This window comes from Gavia stellata, chromosome 19 (assembly GCF_030936135.1).
Source record: "Gavia stellata isolate bGavSte3 chromosome 19, bGavSte3.hap2, whole genome shotgun sequence".
In the NCBI taxonomy this organism is placed as follows: domain Eukaryota; kingdom Metazoa; phylum Chordata; class Aves; order Gaviiformes; family Gaviidae; genus Gavia; species Gavia stellata.
The window spans coordinates 2,310,337-2,329,429 of record NC_082612.1 but is presented as its reverse complement, the minus strand read 5'-3'; the positions used below and the strand labels follow the sequence as shown (position 1 = coordinate 2,329,429).

The 19,093-nt window shown below is 43.7% G+C and overlaps 2 protein-coding genes across 2 annotated transcripts; one reads left to right on the top strand and one right to left on the bottom strand.

The window, feature by feature from the left end:
• Nucleotides 1-395: 395 nt before the first annotated feature.
• FAM47E (family with sequence similarity 47 member E) lies at nt 396-5,257 on the top strand. Its single transcript, XM_059826718.1, has 6 exons — nt 396-758; nt 1,933-2,090; nt 2,788-2,938; nt 3,513-3,719; nt 4,809-4,958; nt 5,237-5,257. The coding sequence occupies exons 1-6, from the start codon at nt 396-398 to the stop codon at nt 5,255-5,257; spliced, it is 1,050 nt and encodes a 349-aa protein (XP_059682701.1).
• Nucleotides 5,258-10,882: 5,625 nt separating this feature from the next.
• JCHAIN (joining chain of multimeric IgA and IgM) lies at nt 10,883-16,689 on the bottom strand. Its single transcript, XM_009818877.2, has 4 exons — nt 16,626-16,689; nt 12,526-12,661; nt 11,570-11,650; nt 10,883-11,084 (listed from the first exon to the last, which is right to left on the bottom strand). The coding sequence occupies exons 1-4, from the start codon at nt 16,687-16,689 to the stop codon at nt 10,883-10,885; spliced, it is 483 nt and encodes a 160-aa protein (XP_009817179.2).
• Between the last annotated feature and the right edge of the window lie 2,404 nt (nt 16,690-19,093).

Sequence of the window (19,093 nt, the reverse complement as noted above, 5' to 3'; positions counted from 1 at the left end):
AAAACAAATTTTTGAAATGCCAGGATTTTCTGTGAGCTGGAAATGCTGAGTTTTGGTGGGTGACCTTCATACAGATTAAGTCAGTGTTTTATAAGCTTTTCTCAAAAGCTGAGTAGCAGCAAACTGCTGGTCAGTGTCGGTAAAGTTAGGTGTTCAAGGAACGTGTGGACGTGGCGTTGTGGGACATGGTTCAGTGGGCATGGTGGTGTTGGGTTGATGGTTGGACTTGATAATCTTACAGGTCTTTTTCAGCCTTAGTGATTTTGAGGTTCTGTGCTTCTGTAAACATGCTTGGAGTTGAATATCCTCTTGTACTCTAGATGTACTCCAGTCTTTTTCATTAGAATACAGCCCTTAAGCTCTGCTTAATGTAATTCGCTTACAGAAGGGGCAAGATGTCTTATAAGCACTTCCGAGAAAGCAGACTGAGGTTCTCGGACTCTCTTAATGGTCAGCGCTGGGTATTCCTGAAAAAAGGTCTGGATGACTTCAGAGATGGCTTTCCTCCTTCATCTGATAACATGATTGTGTACGGTAGAAAGCGGCCTGTCTCAATCGCCCTTCAAAACAGCACACTGAAATCTTCGTCCACAGCTCCATGGGAGAAAAGGAAGAAGTGTGCCAAAACACAGGTCTGTCTTTCCAAGCTCAGCCTGCTGCAGCAAGCCAGGAGGGATTATGTTGCACAGATCGAGTGCTGCTTGAACCAGCATCCCTTCGCGCTCTACCCATGCTTGGAAAAAAGTATCTCCCCAAAGGTAATGATTTTGTAATCCTGGTTAAACACTGTTTCTTCAGAGAGCTGGAACAGGAAACTAATCTAGCATGCAACTACTGTTATAAATTAAAAAAACTCACAGCAGCTTCTGTTTCTTTCCAAAGGAAAAACAAGGTAAAGGATATTAAAGGTAACTTAAATATAGATGGTAAGTCCAAATTGACAGCAAGTAATTTGTGGAACAGTGTTACAAATGGGCTAATTGAGGAACCTAGTGCCTGCCATCACGGTCAAAAGGTTACAGAAAAAGCATTATCTGCTGAGCTATCACCAGACACTGGTACAAACGGACATTATAGAGCAGGCAGAGAATCTAATCAGAATTGCAAAGTTAGGAGTATGCCCAAGATAGACTATATCTCTTACCTTTATTTCTCAGCCTGTTTACAGACTCATCCTTCTTAGTTTCCAGTTCTTCAGATTTCTCTGCTTCATGCAAGTGAAAGCTCGTATGCAGCTGCTAACTTCTGGAACGTGCTTGTTCGGATGCTGCAGATGGAGAACAGTGACCCAATACACTGAGAAAATTTAGCTTTTTGCTCTGAGTACCTCTCAAAAGAAACAGGGGAGAGCTGGGAGACTTTTGGAAGGGACAGGCTTCATGCTATGTAAGATGAGGACCCCTGGGTGAAACGCCTTAGTGTTGTTTAGCCTTCTCTAAGGGGATATACTCACCTAAGGCTTGGGTGCAATAAGATGATGGATGGCTTCATTGGGAGAAGCCTTAGAATTCAGAAAAAGGAACTGGGTCTGTATTCTGTGAGAACAGGCAATGGCAGAGATCTCCCCCCAATCCCAGGCTGCTATTACTGAGGGAATGGGATCATGAAACAAGGGATTGTACTGAAAGGAAGGAAACTCAAAAGCAGCTGAAGGAAAATTTTGTGTGTGGTACAACAGATGGCCATAGAACATGGCAGAGACCAGAATTTCAGCATGATTCACAGGTCTAGCAAGCAGCCTGAGTTGCAAGTAATGCTTTAGGGATTTTTGAAACAGGTCTGTGAATTGAAGCTTCTGGACTACGAACTGCCTCAACTGCTAGTAGACCTGAGGAGACTTGTGTGTTGGGCAGTCCTGCACACAGCCCCCAAGCAGACTTCCTCCAATGAAGTTATTTTTGAACACAGACTGTATTTTTGCTTGGCTTGCAGCTCTTGAGAGAGGTTGCTAGTGTCCTGGATGCTGAAATGTGTTTGAAGAGCAAGGCTGGCTACAGTGTCTGTGAACAAGAGAACCAACCCCTTCAGGAGGTGCTGGATCATATGGAGGACATGCAGAGCAAAGCAACGGCTTCCAAGACACGAGTACGGTGAGTAGAGGATGAGATGAAGAAAACACTAATGGCTCTGAAGGCTCCCTTCTCTGTGATGAGATGAGCTGAGAAAGGAATTTAAGCACTTAATTAAAATGTACATCAGTCTGTCATGGGAGTAGTTTTCATTAAAAGATAGGTTCCTTTGCCTTCCTCAATAATAGTGATGAATTAATTGATATCCCACCAGCTATTCAGAGACCAGTCAGGATTAGTTCTGAGGGATACGAAACCATAAAGAGACAGCCTCACTGGTGGTTAGTTTTACAGGCTGAATTAGCTAAGGCAAAATAAGTGGTGTCACTTGATTGTTCCCTAGGCACATTTAATAATGACAGAAAGGCATAGAGATGGGCACATAGAGCTCTGAGCTTCAATTTTTTAGCGTTTTCGATTTTGAAAGTGGCAGGTTATTTCAAGCCTTGCATCCAAACCTTGGGACTGTGCAGTTCAACATAGCGGTGTAGCCCTTTCTTCTGTTTGAAGGTGGTCTTCACAACTGGTTCGGATTGCTCAAGCTATCCCTTGAAAAAATCATGCAGTGTCTAGTGGTCAACTGCAGCATCTGTGATACAAAGGCATATGTGCAAAGACAGAATCCAGCTTTAGGCTGTCTAATATTGCCTGTGTGGTGACAGCTATCACTGCAGCTAATCAAAGGGTGTTTCAAACTGTATTGCATTAATACCTGCAGCGGCAAGGAGTCTCGAGGCAAAACCCCATGTACACGGCTTTCCAAGAAGGTAGCAGCAAGAGAAAAGGAGGCCACGCTGACCGGCTTTGTTCCCCCTGATGAACATGTAAAGCGAGCAACCAAGCATTTTTGTGACTGGGTTATGTCTTTGGTAAGTAAAACAAAACTGCCACCACATGCTCTCTTTGATTCTAGAAACCTAATTACCTCATTGAGGCCAAATGTCTTTGGGCTTGAGAGGTAAAAATGTGACTCTGGATGTGTCAATCTGAGAGTCCAAGTCAAAACCAAGATTTCTTGTTTGACTCTTAGCTCTGATGTCCTGTTGTGACAAATAGGGCTAAGCCCACTAAAATGTAAAGCAAGGAATAAGTATCATTATACAAAAATACTGCTAAGTAAGTTTGCTTCAGAAAGGTGTTTTCAGGGAAGCCATCTGTGTCGAAATTAATATTTAACTGCCTCACCTTGGAGCAGTCCCCTTTAATCTGAAGTTAATACACCGATTCACGTGTTGGTTCCAAACGGGCTTCACGCTTGCCTCGTCGCCACTGTGATGATGTGAAAGCAAGCATGCTTATAGATCAGCTGCAACTGTGATGTTGAGTTTAATAGTACTATAGATTTGAGGCGGGGCGGGGGGAGGGGGGAATGTATGTAAGAAAATACTAGTAATGAGTTATGTTCTTCCCCATGCTGAGACTGTCCTGGGGGTGTTGTTCCAGGGAGGAGGGAACTGCAATATTGATGAAGATAGCCTCATGAGCTTGCTCAACACCAACTGTGAAAGGGAGTCCACTGTCCTTTCACCTTTCCATGCTGTGAAATTCAACAATGTGGAAGCAGAGCAGTCAAAGAGCCGGAAGATTTCATCTCCCCAGTTGGCTGTTGGGAGTTCTCATCAACTAAGGAGCCTGCCCCGCCAGGTTAAGGTAAAAGAGCCCACATTTACATTGGCAAAAGTCTAATTGTTTTGGATGGTTTGTGGGGGAGGGTGCCCACTGGAGATGAGCAAGGAGCCTGATTTTTCCAGGGAGCACTAGATATGTCTCTAGAATTGCATCTTAAGGATTCAGAGTGCAGTTGAAAAAGGAACTGTTCACTAACGCTTAGTTTTTATGTGCAGGAGAGCAATAAAATAGGAGAATGACACCTAAGAGCATTAGGGTTCAACCACACAGTCTTTTTGCTGGTGAAATTGTAGAGGACTCTCAGCAGTTTTTCTTGTACTAAAAGCCGGTGAAATGAACAGAAAAACACTGAGTACTGTGTGAGCTTTGGATTAGGTGAAGGACATCACGTCTGACTCATCTCAAGATGTGGTTTGTTAGATGTTACAGTTGGAGCTCCATGGAGTCCTCAGTCCTGAGTGTATCTGTGGTGCTGACGTAGCAGAGGGGGACTGGTGGAGCTGTCAACAATTAGAAGAAGCTGAAGCACAGGGCTATGACCTTCCAGTCCGTGCCTCTCCCATTACCTGCTTTTCTTGCTCTATCTTTTAATCACTGAATACATGATCAAAGGTTGAGGTCAAAACTGGAGAATTTCAGCGAAAATATTTGCTGGAGGATTTTATGTAAGAGGTTGAAGTTGGGCCAGTTCTGGCCTAACTGAAAGTTTGCATTTCTCCAACTCTGTAGCTAGGTTATTTCTGTGTTCAGAAATTCAATTTTGAAACAAAAAGATCTATTCAGCCTCTGACTCACAAAGTACGAACCTCACAGACTTCCTTCCCGGGTTCTCACAAAAAAGTTTTAAAAAAGATGGTCAGATGATTTGATGGTAGTGATTTCCAGAAGTAGCTTTCATTACTTTTTACCTTTGTGGGGAAAAGGATAAAATTGCTAGTCAGACATTCTCATCAGCCCTCGCCTTTATATTTCATAGTTGTAGGGTGCAAGATAATCCCTGGTAGACCCTTCAGGGATGGTATTCAGATTCTGGGACAGTGTCAGTACTGCCTATGGCACAAGGGACAAATGCCAACATGATGAAAGAAAACTGCAACAGTGTTTTTGCAGGTCCCTTCCCAAACAAAATGGGAGAAGATCAGATATGGAGTGTGGTGGCTTGATCCCAAAACACAGAGAAAGCAGAAAGCGAATGAACCATTGAAAGCCCCGGAGGCAGCAATCGATAGCCTTGGGAATGCAAAGAACCGGTCTGAAAAGGTACTGTGAATGTAAAAAAAAGTGATATCATTCTTTTGTGACATAGCTGTGAGAGAGAGATGATATGACTGTTGTGCCTGACAGCCACAACTAAATGTGGAACATGGCATGTTATCCAAGCTGAGATAACCGTGCTCAAACAGGCTCATTCACTTGGATTAGACTGTGTCTTGATGGCACCTATATGTGGGCAACAGCTCTAGAAGGCGTATAAGCGCAATTCAGGAATTGACGTGCTTTTTGTAAATCTAGTTCCTTGAATGCTCTTGGTATCACAGGTGGCCAAAAAGCATTCTTAGGCTGGAAGCAAGCAATTGTCATTTCAGAATGTTTTAGGGTGGTTTTATCTTTGGTTTTGTTACTGCAATACTGATCTTGACATAGGTGCTGGTTTAATCTGTGGTACAAGGTGTTATTAGAAGGAGTTCGGAGAGCAGGCAGGTAATTTTTCCACTGCTGGGTTTACTTAAATGTAAGTTTATTTCCTTGTGGTATAAAAAAAATCTACCCCATCTTCACATGTAATACATAGACAAAAGGGCAGATGTTGTTCATGCTCTAGAGGGCAGTCCTTCCAAAGCGAAAATGGAGGAGTTGCCTGTGACTAAAATCATGCCACATGCAAAGGGCTGGTGAGCTGAATGACAAGTGTTGCTCTTCTTGTTTTATGAAAAAATGCTGTCTGTAAGACAAAGGAGTAAGCTTTGCAAAGAGGATGCCTGGGAACAGCTGAGCTCAGAAGAACACAAAGGTAAAGGCTACAGTTTTGCTAACACACCTTAAATAAAGGCACAGTTCACGGTTGAGTGGGAATCCACCTCATCTTGTCCGGCTCTTCCTGGGAATATACAACAGGTTATCAACGGTAGGTGTGCTTACTTGGATAATGAAGAATAATGCTTACTTGGATAATGAAGAATAATTCTTCCTGCCTTCCTTAACAAAGGTGCTGGGAGAAATGTCTTTGTGTAGCATAGTACACCAGATTACAGGGTCATAGGTTATAATTTACTAAAAATGACTTTCCTTTCACAAAGCAATCTCATTTCTTTGAATTAGCAGTTAAAATATTGGTTGGTAAGTTTTCATGAGAGTTGGACAGAGACATACTGCATGGGTTTTTTAGGTATGTGGAACTTGTACATAAAAATTAATTTTGAATGTTTTACTTGAGTCTACTCTGGAAATTAATTCAGGAGATGAAAGTCACATAGCTCAACAGCACACAGGCCTTTAAGGAATTCTGGGAGAGAAAGGGCTACAGAAAGCCTCGAGTGAGTCATGAGAATCTGCTGAGGGTGTTAGGGTTATGGTCTGTGTTCCCATGTTGGTGTGCTTGTGGCCACTGCTGGGTTGTCCCAAGGTCCCGGTTGTAAAACCGCCTAGATTAAGGACCTCCAATTCTTCTCTCTTCTGTGTGTTGGAGCTTTTGGAGGGGAGGAACTGGTGTAATTGCAAATAGGGCTTCAGAAGGCAGCTGGGGCTCAGTTCAGCAGGGGGTCTTGAAAGTGGTGCTGGGATCCCCCTGTTCAGGTTTAGTGTGGAGGACAGGTACCAAGTGCCACCCCGGGACGAAGGGAACAGGTATTTTGATGTACGCTTGGGACTTGCATAGCTTTGCCGCTTGTGTGGCTGACGTTCTCATATGCCATCAGCATGTGCAGAAGCCAGTGTTATCTGTTTATCATGGGTGCAAAAGAGACTTCAATCTCTGAATGCCCAAGAAGGGACTTGACTGAGTTTCATCTCATATCATAGGCAACAGCTGCAACTGAGCAATATGTGTGCTGGATTTTTGACCCTTTTCCTTTACATATTTTTACATTTTTTTCAATTGCCCTCTAAGTGTCATTTGAAGCTGTTAATCATGCTTATGTTTAATCTTTTGTTTCAGTTCCTTCCAAAAATGCTGGCTGGAGGAAATTATAATAGAGCTCCAGAGGACACATACAAAGCTTGCAAAGAAGTGTCTAAAGAGATAAAACAAAATAAGAGAAGCTTCTTTCATGACCATAAGTTAATACAGATTTCTAAATTCTCCTAAGAAGAACAGAAACTAGTAGCTGAGCTGCTCCTAAAAGAATATTATTAGATTAGAATAAACTTAAAGCTAGTTTTGAGTTTCTTTGGAAATAGCCGGATAGTTTAAAGATTGGATTTGGACTACCAAATTCCAGGCACAAACCACTTGGCTAGCTTAGTAGTGCTTGGGCTTGGCTAGAAGGCACTGATATCTTATGCTGTAACATGCTGGCTTAGTCAAAGATGATGGTTCACAAACAATTTAGTGTTTAAGCATCCATGTTGTGTTTACTGCTTTACAACATAAGTGATCTCTGAATTCTGTAAGGCATAACTGACTGCTATCTATATACCTACTGAAAACATGAAACCTCCACCTGAGGGTGAACAAAGCAGTATTCTTCTGCAGAAAGATCCCACAGTGAACAAATCTTGTGCTGACAAAAGCAGATTTAATATAGTGAGGCCAATAAAAATCATAGCCTGTTATCAATTACTGCCAATCAAAAATACCTAATGAAGACAGCTGAAGCCTTAACAGCCCAGTTCCTGCGCTGTCCCATAGCCCTTTGGCCTATTTGCAAGTTAAACTGCAGCTTTGCCTAGTTGGCTATGACCATAAGCTGCTTTCTTTGCTGAATTGCCTACTGTAAAACAATGTCTTTGAGCTCAAGGGTTTGTTTTGCTCCGCTTTGATATGTGCTGTAGTTTCTGCTGCTCATTAAACTTTTGGGTCAAACTGGAAACAGGATTGTGATGCTTTCCATGCTTCAAAAAGAACTTCTAAAAGAAAAAACTAGCAAGAAGTCCCTCTTTAACTCAACATTGCATAAGCAACAGAAGAGTATTTAGACAAGGAGGACAGACCTGGGAAGAATTAATTCTAGAAGTAGTCTGTGAGGAAGTAAAATAGAAATGCATTCCTTTAAGTCTGAGACAAAATGAATTTAGCTTAAATGCATTAAGACAAACTGTTCAAGAAGCATGAAATGCAGCTAAAGAACCAACCTGACCTCTGAAGAAAAAGATGGACCTGGTAGGAAAGTATTGCAAGCCCAAGTGGGAAGCCTGGTCCCACCGTAGTCACTCAGAACGAAACAGAGGAGTTCATGCCAAGGGAGGCATTCTTACCCCCAATGTCAGGACTCACCAAAAAAATCCCACTTTGAAGTAGTGGCTGCACAGTTTGAGAAACAAGATCTTTCAAAGCAGGACATTGTTTTGTCAGCACATGTAAGACAAGCCCCAGCAAGGGGAATTTCTCTTGTCCATCAGCACCTCTTCCCCTGGCTAGAAGGTCCCAGACCCTCCCCAGTGTTATCCTGGGGACAAGCAGACCTCACTTGCTCCTACTTCACTGTCCTGGTCTTTCAGGTAAGGATTCAGAGCCTGATTTAACTTGCTGTGTTGCTTTGAGTTATTTGAAACCTGGCTAACACAATCTAGTACCAAGGGGTGGCCAGGGCTGTCAGTTTAGGCTTCTCTCTCTCAGAAAAGATGGGGGGAATGAATCCTACTTTATTATAAGGCTGAATAGCACATGGGGAGTTTGAACACTCCCCTTGTTTCCCAGTGGCTGTTTGCTCTGCCCAAGATAACCTAAGCAAGTATTTGTTCACAGCTGCCTGGACAAGGTTCTGTGCTTTGATTTCCGTTGTCCTGAAGACCTCTCACGAGCAGTCTGTTGTGCTGGCATTGCTGGACTCCAAAACGTGCTGCAGGGTGTTTTCCAGTCCTGTTGTGAGTAAATGTGACTCTCCTGTTGTCTGTACAACAGGATGCACAAACAAATGGGGAAACTTAGCGTTCAGGCACACGGTTCCAGAGTAGAGGCAGAGCCTCAAGGACGGACAAGTTACTGTGGCTGTAACCTGAAGGACTGGGTTGGGAGATGAAATGCAGCCTCACATTGACCTGCGAACTTCTAATATCACAGCACTCCTAGGCTGGTGAACACCAGGACTTGAAAGATTAAAATGTCTTTGAGACAAATGCCACTGAGCTTCGTACCTAACCACTGAAACACTTAGAGCTGCGTCAGAACATGGCAGGAGTCTCTTTGCCTCCCTTGGCATTTTGCATTTCTTTGAACTGGCTTTTTGCATGAAGGGGGGGAAAAAAGCTTTTTTCTGAGTTAATTTTAAATAACTCTGTAATATTAGAATAATTTATATCACACTCCTCTTCAGTCTTTTGCTCTTGAGAATTTGTCCCCCCCAGATTGTTTTTATCTTTAGGACAGATACTGTGCATATGAATGACTAGTCCCCGACATACCTGTCTTAAAGGCACTTTTTTCAGTAGTGAGGTAAAATTCTTATCTGCAGATTGCAATTTCAAGAGTGATTTAGGCGATGTCTGGATTTCTAAATGCCAATCCTGTGCTGACTCACAGGGCCTCGAAGCAGCTCAGTGATGCAGAGCTGATCCTAAAATCATAAACCAGTTCAGTCTCAATCTGTCATAGTTTCTGTAAATGCATCATAACATTTCTGTCCCAGTACTACAGGAGGCTTTGCCTGTAAGTGTAAGCAGTTATTAAGGGAGAGCTTCTTACGTCACTGTGAAGGAGGAAAGAATATTATTACAGACTCGGCTTCTTCTTATGGATTCTTATTGAACTGCAATATAATACACAGACTGCTGCAGGAAAAAAGTTTATTTAATGTTTCACTAACAAAGCTACAATTATGGTAATAAGGTTTTTGCTGGTTTATTCCAATTATGTGTGAAGCCATATAAGGACTTTTCAGAACAGCCGAAGGCTTTACAATAAACTTCTGACAACAGTGAAAAACATACCAGCTATCCCAAATGTAATGCTGCACACCTTATGCACTCATATATGTGATGTCTTTATGGGCAGCACCAAGTGTAATGCACTTAAATGTAAGCTGTGGTACAGAATTGGCGCCTTTATTTGGTGAGGGTTTTTTCTATGAAGAAAGAGACTACTGCTGTGAAAGGAGGAATGAATCCCTAACTAGGGTCCTGCTTTTGCAATTGAGTCAGCTTCATAGAATTTCTTGCAGCTCTAAATGCAAAATGAAGAACAAGAACAGACATTAAAGCCAACTTGGTCTTTTTTATCAATTGAACTGGGAGTGGAGTTGGAACGTGGCATCAATATCAGTAAATAAGTGTGGAAAGTGAAATACCTACCATGTCCTAGAAGAGTTTACTATTCCTGGCACAGCTGAGGTCCTGGCAACTTTGCCAAACACTTCAGGGTAGTGGCATCTTTTGATCTTCTCTAAATGTAGGAGAAAACTGGAAGCGTGCAATCATCGAAGTGCTAGAACGGTCTAGAAAGCCCAATTGCAAAATAACTTTGAAAGCTGAATTCTTGGTCTCTTCCCTCATCTTTTCTCTCAGATCTGATTGTACAACAGACTTGTAATAACGGCACAAATTCTGCTTATGAAATCAAAGGGTTTTGTATAAAGATTATGCAGAGGTTTGCTATAGATGGCTCAGGGAGGGAAGGAAGTACATGGACATGCCTGCTGATGTCCGTGGCAGCCTTGCTCGGATGAAGACTAATGGAAGACTGTCAAAAAGACAGGTTCCCCAGTGTTGTAAACTGGTGTAGTTACCTTGATGTCAAGGGAATTAATGATTTAGATCTGCTGAGGATCTTGTCTATATGGTGATAATGTCTGAGACATATAATAATGGCACTGCAGATAATGTGCCAGGGATACGAGAACAGAGTATGACAACAATTAGCCATTCTTGGGAGATGTCACTCATTTGATGTTGAAAACAATATGAAGAGGCAAGTTGGCATTACCCTGGGAGCTGATATTTTGGACACTGTTGTCCGCGTACTACGGTGCTATGCATGTATTTTGGATAGGAACACTGAGTGCAACAAGGCATTAGTACAGCAGTGGATTTAGCTAATCCGCGTAGCAGGATGCCGGTGTCAGAACTGCTTGAACGTGTTTCGTCTCCCCATGGTAGAGGAATGGGAAGGTTGTGGTGTAGCATTTGTCCCTGTTGTAGGTATAGCAGGTTTCAGGTTCATTGCAGGAGGTGCTCTGCTGGGCCTGGTATATCTCACCACCCAGCTCAATTTCTACGGGATCGCATCTTTTGCAGCTGGAAGAGATCGGGAATAGAACAAGTGTCAAGAGTTGTGAGGAAAAGATGCCCCTGGTGAAACCCTCCTCACTTATCTGCAGATGTAGCTAGGCGGGTACTGTGGCCCTGCTAAGTTTTGCATAGGAACTCCCAGCCAGATGCTTTTAGTGGTGTCAAACTGCTATTGGCAAGACTGGCCCCTAAAAGGGAGGGTTAAACAGGGAATGTGTAATTTGCTGATATTTAAGACATTTGAGATAAACAGGGGTCAGCATGAAACATTCCCTGTAAATGTGAGACCTTTTTATGTGCATTAATCATGGAGGAAACGATTTCTTGGCTTGCAACAGAATACGAAAGCTAGGCTCCATGGGGAAAACTTTCCTCTGTGACCCTGCCTCACCTTCTCTACTGGCCTTCAAGCACATTTTTGAGCTGCTGTGGGCAATGCTGCAGGGCAGGTTAAGTCTTAGGAAATTGACTTAATAAATAAAACTACTTACAGTTCCGTCATGCGGTAGACAAAAGTGGTTCTGAGTGGGGATGTGGGGTCAGAGATATTCTCTCGAGCCTTCAGGGGGACTCTGCAAAGGAGGGAAAAGAATTGCTCTCATGAAAACTGCATATTAAACAAGGGACTACTCTGCTGTGAACAATTCTCAACTCTCATCTTGTTCTTCAGGTTATTTGGTTTCTGACCCTCTGCCACAGCAAAGGCCAGAAAGGGCAGATCTTGGCCCTTCTGTGCCCTCAAAGGCAACAACCCTCCCTGAGAGGAAGGCAGCAGTTTCTGAAAGTGCTGCTTTCAAGGTGACAGTGCTGATAATCCTTTTCTTTAAACTCTGAGCTGGCAGGTGCCTGAGAGACTTGCAGGACATAGACAGAGGTGTTCAGTGTTTCTCCTGTTGTGAGCCCTACCAGAACTCCTGCAGCTCTGAACCTGAACTTGGTCCATGTTTCTGAGAGAGAGACACACACTTCTGTAAGGTTTGTGTAAATAAAGAGGACAAAATCCTACTTTTGAACTGAGATCTGCCTCATAGGATTAACCTTTCCTGTTAGTTCAGGTATTAACTAGTTTTCCCAGCCTATAAAACAGCAGGCTTGCTAACAGATTGGTAAATGAGTCCAGTGTCATGGGCCCAATTTGGTTTCAGATTAGATCAGCTGTAGAAACATTACACTCTACTTCCCCAGCCTATTCTGTAAAGTTACTACTGCACCGCTTAAAACATGGAGATGCTCTTGGTATCTGAAGGGACAAACACTAGATAGCTTCATGTGAGCTAGGAAAACACGAAGAAAATAGGAATTATTCCAGGATACCATAGAAAACAGCCTATGGGGAAAAAACTCATGTCATCAATGCCAGGATATGGGAAATACTGCTAAGAAAAGAGCTGCTGTAATGCTTCATCTCCTATTCACCATCTCCGTGTAACACTTGTCTGCCACTTACACGATGCGTATGTTTCTCTCCAGGATTTCTTCACCAGGATTTTCTTTGGAGGGGACGAACTTTGAGGTCACTGTTACACACTGACACTTGTTATTGACCAGCACGTACTCTTTGTCATCAGAGTCCCATGGATAACCTGCAAGCACAGGATATGCAAACCTGGGGTCAAGAAGAGAAACCTTGAAACCTGCTCTAGCAGAAAGCCAAGTGATGAGAATGCCAGAAATGCACCATTATGGCATCTTGATTGATAAAAGTCCAGGTTTCAACAGGTACATGAGTGTCTTGGCAAAGATGAGTTCAGCTGTCTTACCTGCTCAGTCTATGGTATGCTTCTGTACATGGAGGCGATGGGACTGGGAAGGAGAAAACAATGAACCTCAACACTGTGCTGCTGGAGAGAGAGGCAAACATGCAGGGGTTTCTCATGAAATGGGAAGAAAGTCCCCTTGCAAGCCTCGAGCTATACCTGGCAGCTGAAGTGTTGCTTTTACCTTAACTGAGGGAGGTTACCCAATTCCCCTACCATGCACCAAGACTATTCTAGCTGTCCAAACCCTAGGTTGGATCTGGCCTCTAAATAAATGTCTCTGACCTTGCCAGTGTGGCAGTTCTCCTTGAGTGCTATGTTGTCTTTCAGGTCCCTGAGGGAACAGATGCCAAAAAGCACTGCAGGACCCAGCAAGAGGGCAGCCCGCTCTGCTGGCAGTGAAGGTAAGTGGCCCTTGCAATGGTTGTGGTTTGCAGGGAAAACTCCAGTCCTGATTTTCTGGTCTTTTGTTGGTACTGAAGTTGAGTTTGGCAGCTGAGGAGTTTACTCAAATAGAGAAGAACCGGCTTGGCTATGTCTCCTGTACTTTTAGCATGTTATTCAATATGAAATTCAGTCAAAACAGGCTAAAACATCCCATCTGTCACCTAGAGGCTTTGTGAATGTTCCTGGTGGCATGCAATGCCTTCTTAATGTGCAAACAGATGGATTTGAAATAGCTTTTTCTTTGCTAGTTGTTTTTCCCCAAGCCAGGGCCTCTGGTCTCTTCACCCCGAACAAGCCAGCTTTACTTTTATATGCACACAGTCATACCTTAAGTGGTTGTTTTGACAACCCTCTGTATTTCTAAATGCTGCTAACATCAAGTTCACAGCCATCACTTTGCAACATCACTCTTCCTACAGCACCTTCGGCCTGCTTAGAAGTACCAAAACCAGTGATTTTTGTATGTAAGATGGGGTAGTTTATACTGGGCTCAGATGGACCTCACAGTTCTGGGGACTTGCCTACTCTGCTTGTCCCTCGGTTTAACTACGGAGAGAAAGAAGAAAGAGGCCAAAAACGTCTATGCCCATCATGTCTATGGAGGATTTCAGAGTCACTTTGACTAAGAGCTTTGGTCCTAATAGCTGGACTTCTTTGAGTTATCAAAGCATGCATCAGTAAGGAAGCAGGCACATTGCATAAGCTTCTGTCTTTTTTATTTCCACATCCAAAGCTCCTGGGTTTTATGAACAACAGACCCTATTGCTATAGGGTGAAAGGGACAGTGCTTAAAGCCTGTGGGAGCAATAGCGAAGCTGGGATCCAGGAGCAGCACACGGACTCTGAGTTGTACTGTACGTTTTCTAATTGTTAGCTGATACTGGCAGCAGCTTAACTGTCATGTGAAGCTGTCTGCAAGACCAAACAACGACAGTATTGCTTGGCAGAGCCCCTAAGTATCCAGTCCATACAACATAATGAAAATGGCATTCCAGGTTTTCTACATAAGGCTTCTTAGCGCTTCTCTCCCGCCCCTACAATATGCTGGTCTCATCTGCTTCCATTCCACTGGGTTATTATCAGACATCCTTAGAGGCCTCATAACTGTGAAAAAGGCACCAAAACTGCATAAAATAATGCCTCAGAGTGACCCTACAATTCACCTGTTGGTTACAAATGCTGTTTTTGTGACAACTGGCAGCAGAATACCTTCTGAAAAAGGTTCACTGTGGAGTTCCTCCATTAGGAAGGAAATTACTTCACTCTCTAGCTTTGGGCAGTGGAGCAAGCCACTACAGGCATGTAGATGTTACCCTTTCTACAGCTCTCACGGTTTTCTTTGTCCCTCTACAGCATGTCCCGCTATAGCATGTGCCCACTGAGCCGTTTAGAGCAAGGGCTGGCTTTTAGCATTTCTCTGTATAGCATCCAGCATGGCCACCTGTACAAACGCCACTGCAAAACGGGCACATAAAGCATAAGTCCATTCATGCTTCCAATTGCAGTGTGCCCTGCCAAGGCAGAAATACACAATCACATCTGACACACGGAGATGGTCATGATTTGGGGTTTAATGGTGCTTGTCTCTTTATACCCCTTATTCCAGTATCTCTTGCTCTGCATGCTTCCTCTCTGCCAACTCATCAATCAACATGAACACTTTCCTCTGAAGCAGAAGCTTACTAGAAAAGCCTCTGCAGTCTCTGCCTCCTTGAGTCTTGGCCTTTTTTCTTATAGAAAGGCTCTGGCTTCTTGTCTTTCCCCTGATGTCTGTCACTATTCTATGTAATGTTGTGTGCAACTCTCTAAGCCCTCAATCCAAAGCCAATATTCAAGCCAGATCATACTGGCTTTGCGAGTTGTCCCAAAACCTTTGGGAGCAGGCTTGAATTCATCTTATAAAATTATATTAATATCCTCTTTTATAAATATGCAGGGTTTTTTACTTTACTCTGATTTAAATTGTCCTGATTAAATTCCTTGCATAATGCTCTTGGCTTCAGTAACCATAGAAGGTACAGATACTCCATATATTTTTTGAAGTAAAAATATGAAGCTGTGAAAGAGAGTTTTATTATCAATATTTCCATGTATCACCTAGTAAAGTCCCTTTGGGGAGAAGGTAGTTAAATACAAAATTTCCCAATGCCCTTCTGAATGTCTGCAGGTTGGATTTTCTGGCTCATGATTTACTGCAATACGGTGTTCACTCCCTCCTCAACACTCGTGCAGAGATTATTTTGACAAAATTTCTCATCTTCCAATATCGGGTTGTCCTGTAATACTCTGTGAAGCTCAGCAAAACCCAGCTGCAGCGTAGTGAAGAAGCAAATGCATTCCAAAAATATCTGTTCAAACTCTTCTGCAGGTGCAAGAGGCTACTTTATTAAAGTGGGAAGAGGCTCAATTAGACCGAAATACATTAATTTCCACTTAAGTAGTAAAAACAGTACTCTTGCAGGTGGGTGTAACTCAAATTTGGCTTTCCCTCTAAGCTGCTTATGTATATATATCTTAAGCTATGCGTATGAATGGGGAAAACCAGACTGGGCTCTGTGTTGAAGCAACACAGTATTTCTCAATGTTTTCTGCCTTTTCAGCTAATGGATTACACAGCTGGTCCCTTCTCACAGGAAGCACTAATTTCAAAGGACCTGCCTTGTTAGGCTATGAGATGCTTTTTTCCAAAAGTTGGAGGGAAAAGCGGAGATGCTGTTGCACATGCTGTTGGGATGGTTATCCTTCAGTATGGACTTAACCCTGCGGACCAGATCCGCCATGCGAATGAGGATGACTTTAGACTGTCATATAGAGACCTGGCATTAGCAGAGTCAGCATCTATTACCTGTGAACCACACGGAAGAGTGTGCTGGGATGACAGTCTGATCTCAGTCTAAATAAAGAGTCTCCAAGAAATTCAGTGGAGTTGCGTGATAAACTACAGTTTAATCAGAAATAAGTTGGCTGTAGCCATATGGCAGGATTACCAGGAAGATTTTAGAAGCCTTCAAATCTAGCAGGTAAGAGTCTTGGAAGCTTCCTAGCACTGCAGAAAAGCAAGCATGCATGTTTGCGGTTTGTTGCTTCAGAAACCCGATCAAAAATGGCTTGTCAAAGTCTTAAATTTGCAGCTAGTCATCACTTCTTTAGCCTCAAGGAAGCAATTAAACACAGCTCTGCAATGTAGAAAGACACTGAGGTGTCCAAGCACTACTGAAGCATGGCTGCTTGAGCAGGCTTTGAGGTTTGATTTTTGACTGTTAAAATTATTAATGGCCGATTACACAAAACCCATCGCTGATATCTTAAGCACGCTTTTCCATGCTCTTGATTTGTCACCTACCTGCCACAAGGATGAACCCCAAGGAGACAGCCAAGGCCACGCACAGCAACAAAGAGCTCTTCATCTTGTCTTCCCTTCTTTTGAAGAACACGAGTGGAGAGCCTGTGTCTGCCTATAAGGGCGTGTGCAAATGATACAGCTATTTGCTTCCAAAAATAAACAGCCCAGCAGGCTAGCACTGACACTGTGGCAAATGTGGCCAGGGACTGAAACCAGGCATGTTTAATGCACAAAGACTTCTGGCTTCCAAAGGTGAAGGGGGTTGCACTATTACTGTGCATTTTTATTCTGTTCATTACCAAAAAGCAACAGAGCTGCTGTGTGCAAGGGAGTACAAAACAGCCCTGGTCCTTAGGGGACATATTAATGTCAGGGCCAGTGGCACTGTCCCACCTGGGGGCGAGGAGTGTAAGGCAAGGAAGTGTCCAGGTAGCCAAGGGATCACAGCTCTGGCTCCTAGTTTTGAGCAATCGGACTTAAAGATCACTTGACTCATACTATAAATACACTTCAGGCTTCAAGGTCAGAATCTTGTTTGCACCAGATTGTCTGCAAACATATATTAAGGGCTCAACCTGCCCCCAAAGAGCTTAAAGTCAAAGCAGACAAGGTGAGAGAGGGGAGGGGTAAAAGAGATACAAAGCAATAGCAGGTCTGTGGTAAAGCTGAACTCTTCCTCCAGCTCTGCTCACTGCATTGATGAGTTTCTTTACTGATGAGTGGAAAAGGGACTTGATAGGATTCGTGGTATACGGAAGGGTCCCGGGCAACCTCTCTGAGGTATTGGGCAAGGAGACTTTTCCTGAAGGAGAGGAGTACTGGAGAGAACCTGAGCGTTTTTTGTGTCGTATTTGGGATCGCTTGTGTAATTCTGACAAATAGTGTGATGCAATCTGCAATCGCCAGAGCTGACTCTGTAGCATATGCGTCTTGCACAGAACAGGCCACTTCTTAAGGGCAGGCCAGTCTTAACAGCACTTTTTAGCAAGGGCTTCCAAACACCTCCACCAGGGGACAAAAGGGGAGGCAGAGCAAAGGACTGTGCTGGCAGGCCCATTCTTAGCCAGGGTTATTGCAGCAGTGTATCCTGAATTTCTGCTACCCGCAGGGCATGTTTCTCTCAGTTAACATTAGCAGCACAGGGCCAATCTCCCTGTGTTCTCCAACTTTTCCTTATGCAGCAGAGCAGCAGCCCTGTGACCAGACACGGACCTTTCCCACAGCCCCTGCCACCCTTGGCTCCCTGGGGTCGTTGCTCTTGCAGGCTCTCAAGAGGCTAAAGCCTTTGGGCAACGCTGCCAGGCATCCCAGTTCCTGAAAGGGCAGCCGGACACTTTACAGGCTGTCTTCCCTTTCTTCAGACCTTGCTGGCTGGGTTCCTAACCCTAGAGCTGTTCAAAGACCCTGGAATCTGCATCCTGAGCTGCTTCCTCCTAGTGCAAACATCTCATGCAGCAGCTGCATGATGCAATGAGCTTTTGTGTTGCATCAGCAGTGCTGACACACAAGGTTTCCCCTGGGAGGTGGCAGGGAATGATGGGTGCGAGCCCAGCTCCTTGCAGGGCATCAGGTTATGCCATAATTCTCCTTTTCAAATCTTGTTTTCTCACCAGGGCTCCATCTTTAGGAGGGCAATTTTTTTTTTGTTTCCTTTCCCTGGCCCCAGAAAGTATTGCCTAGAGTTTTACGTGGAGCTCTCTTTTCTGAAGCAGCAGCAAGATGTTCCCTGGGTCCCATCTTTTGCAGCAGGTTAAAACCAAACCTGGCTAACCGTGGGGTGCTAGGGGTGTCCATCGAAAGCATTATTTGTTTCAGTCACCTTTTTTGCAACAAAACAGGAGGCTTTTTAAAAATATACAAGAAGGAAAGATGCAGGCAGCAGAATAAAGCCTGTGCAAAAGAGGCTGGTTCTGGTCTGTTTTGCCCAACTGCGCTGATAAAAACACAGCTCTCGTAAAATCCAAGCAGAGGCATCCATGAGTATTTTCAAACCCAAAGGGACAGACTGAGCAGAATGATATTCTGTGTAATTCTGTTGATTTTAGTGGTTTTCCCCGACTGCTGGGGCTCAGCGTATCTGAATTTCGGTTGCTAAATCTATACATCTGCATACAGTCCCTTTGGCCTGTGTACGGTGGCGTGAGCGCTATTTTTAGTCCCGTTCAGCCACCTGTATGTCTCTGAGGATTTCTATCTAGATTGCAAAGCCTTTAGATGAAGATTTGTTTTATGGACTGTTACTTTTATGGACTATCCCCTTTTTACTGTGTGACATGTTGAACTACTAGAAAATTATCTGGGGAAGCAGGCCTTAAGAACGGGGGTGGTCTGGCAAGGGGCTGGCAAACCATCAGCCCAGGCTTACTCTGGGCTGAGTGGGGAGCTAGACTCCCGACCTCACTGCGAGGCAGAGGCTAGCCGGGGAATAATGAAGAATTCAAAAAGCAATGGGAACCAGCCTTGTAGTC

Coding starts and splice junctions, on each gene's coding strand:
- FAM47E (XM_059826718.1), top strand. CDS start 396: ATGTCTTATAAGCACTTCCGAGAAAGCAGACTGAGGTTCTCGGACTCT. Junction 759..1,932: donor AAAAAAGTATCTCCCCAAAG/GTAATGATTTTG, acceptor CTTGGCTTGCAG/CTCTTGAGAGAGGTTGCTAG. Junction 4,959..5,236: donor CAAAGAACCGGTCTGAAAAG/GTACTGTGAATG, acceptor TTGGTATCACAG/GTGGCCAAAAAGCATTCTTA.
- JCHAIN (XM_009818877.2), bottom strand. CDS start 16,689: ATGAAGAGCTCTTTGTTGCTGTGCGTGGCCTTGGCTGTCTCCTTGGGG. Junction 11,651..12,525: donor GAGAGAAACATACGCATCGT/GTAAGTGGCAGA, acceptor CCTCCTTTGCAG/AGTCCCCCTGAAGGCTCGAG. Junction 11,085..11,569: donor GTCTACCGCATGACGGAACT/GTAAGTAGTTTT, acceptor GATCTCTTCCAG/CTGCAAAAGATGCGATCCCG.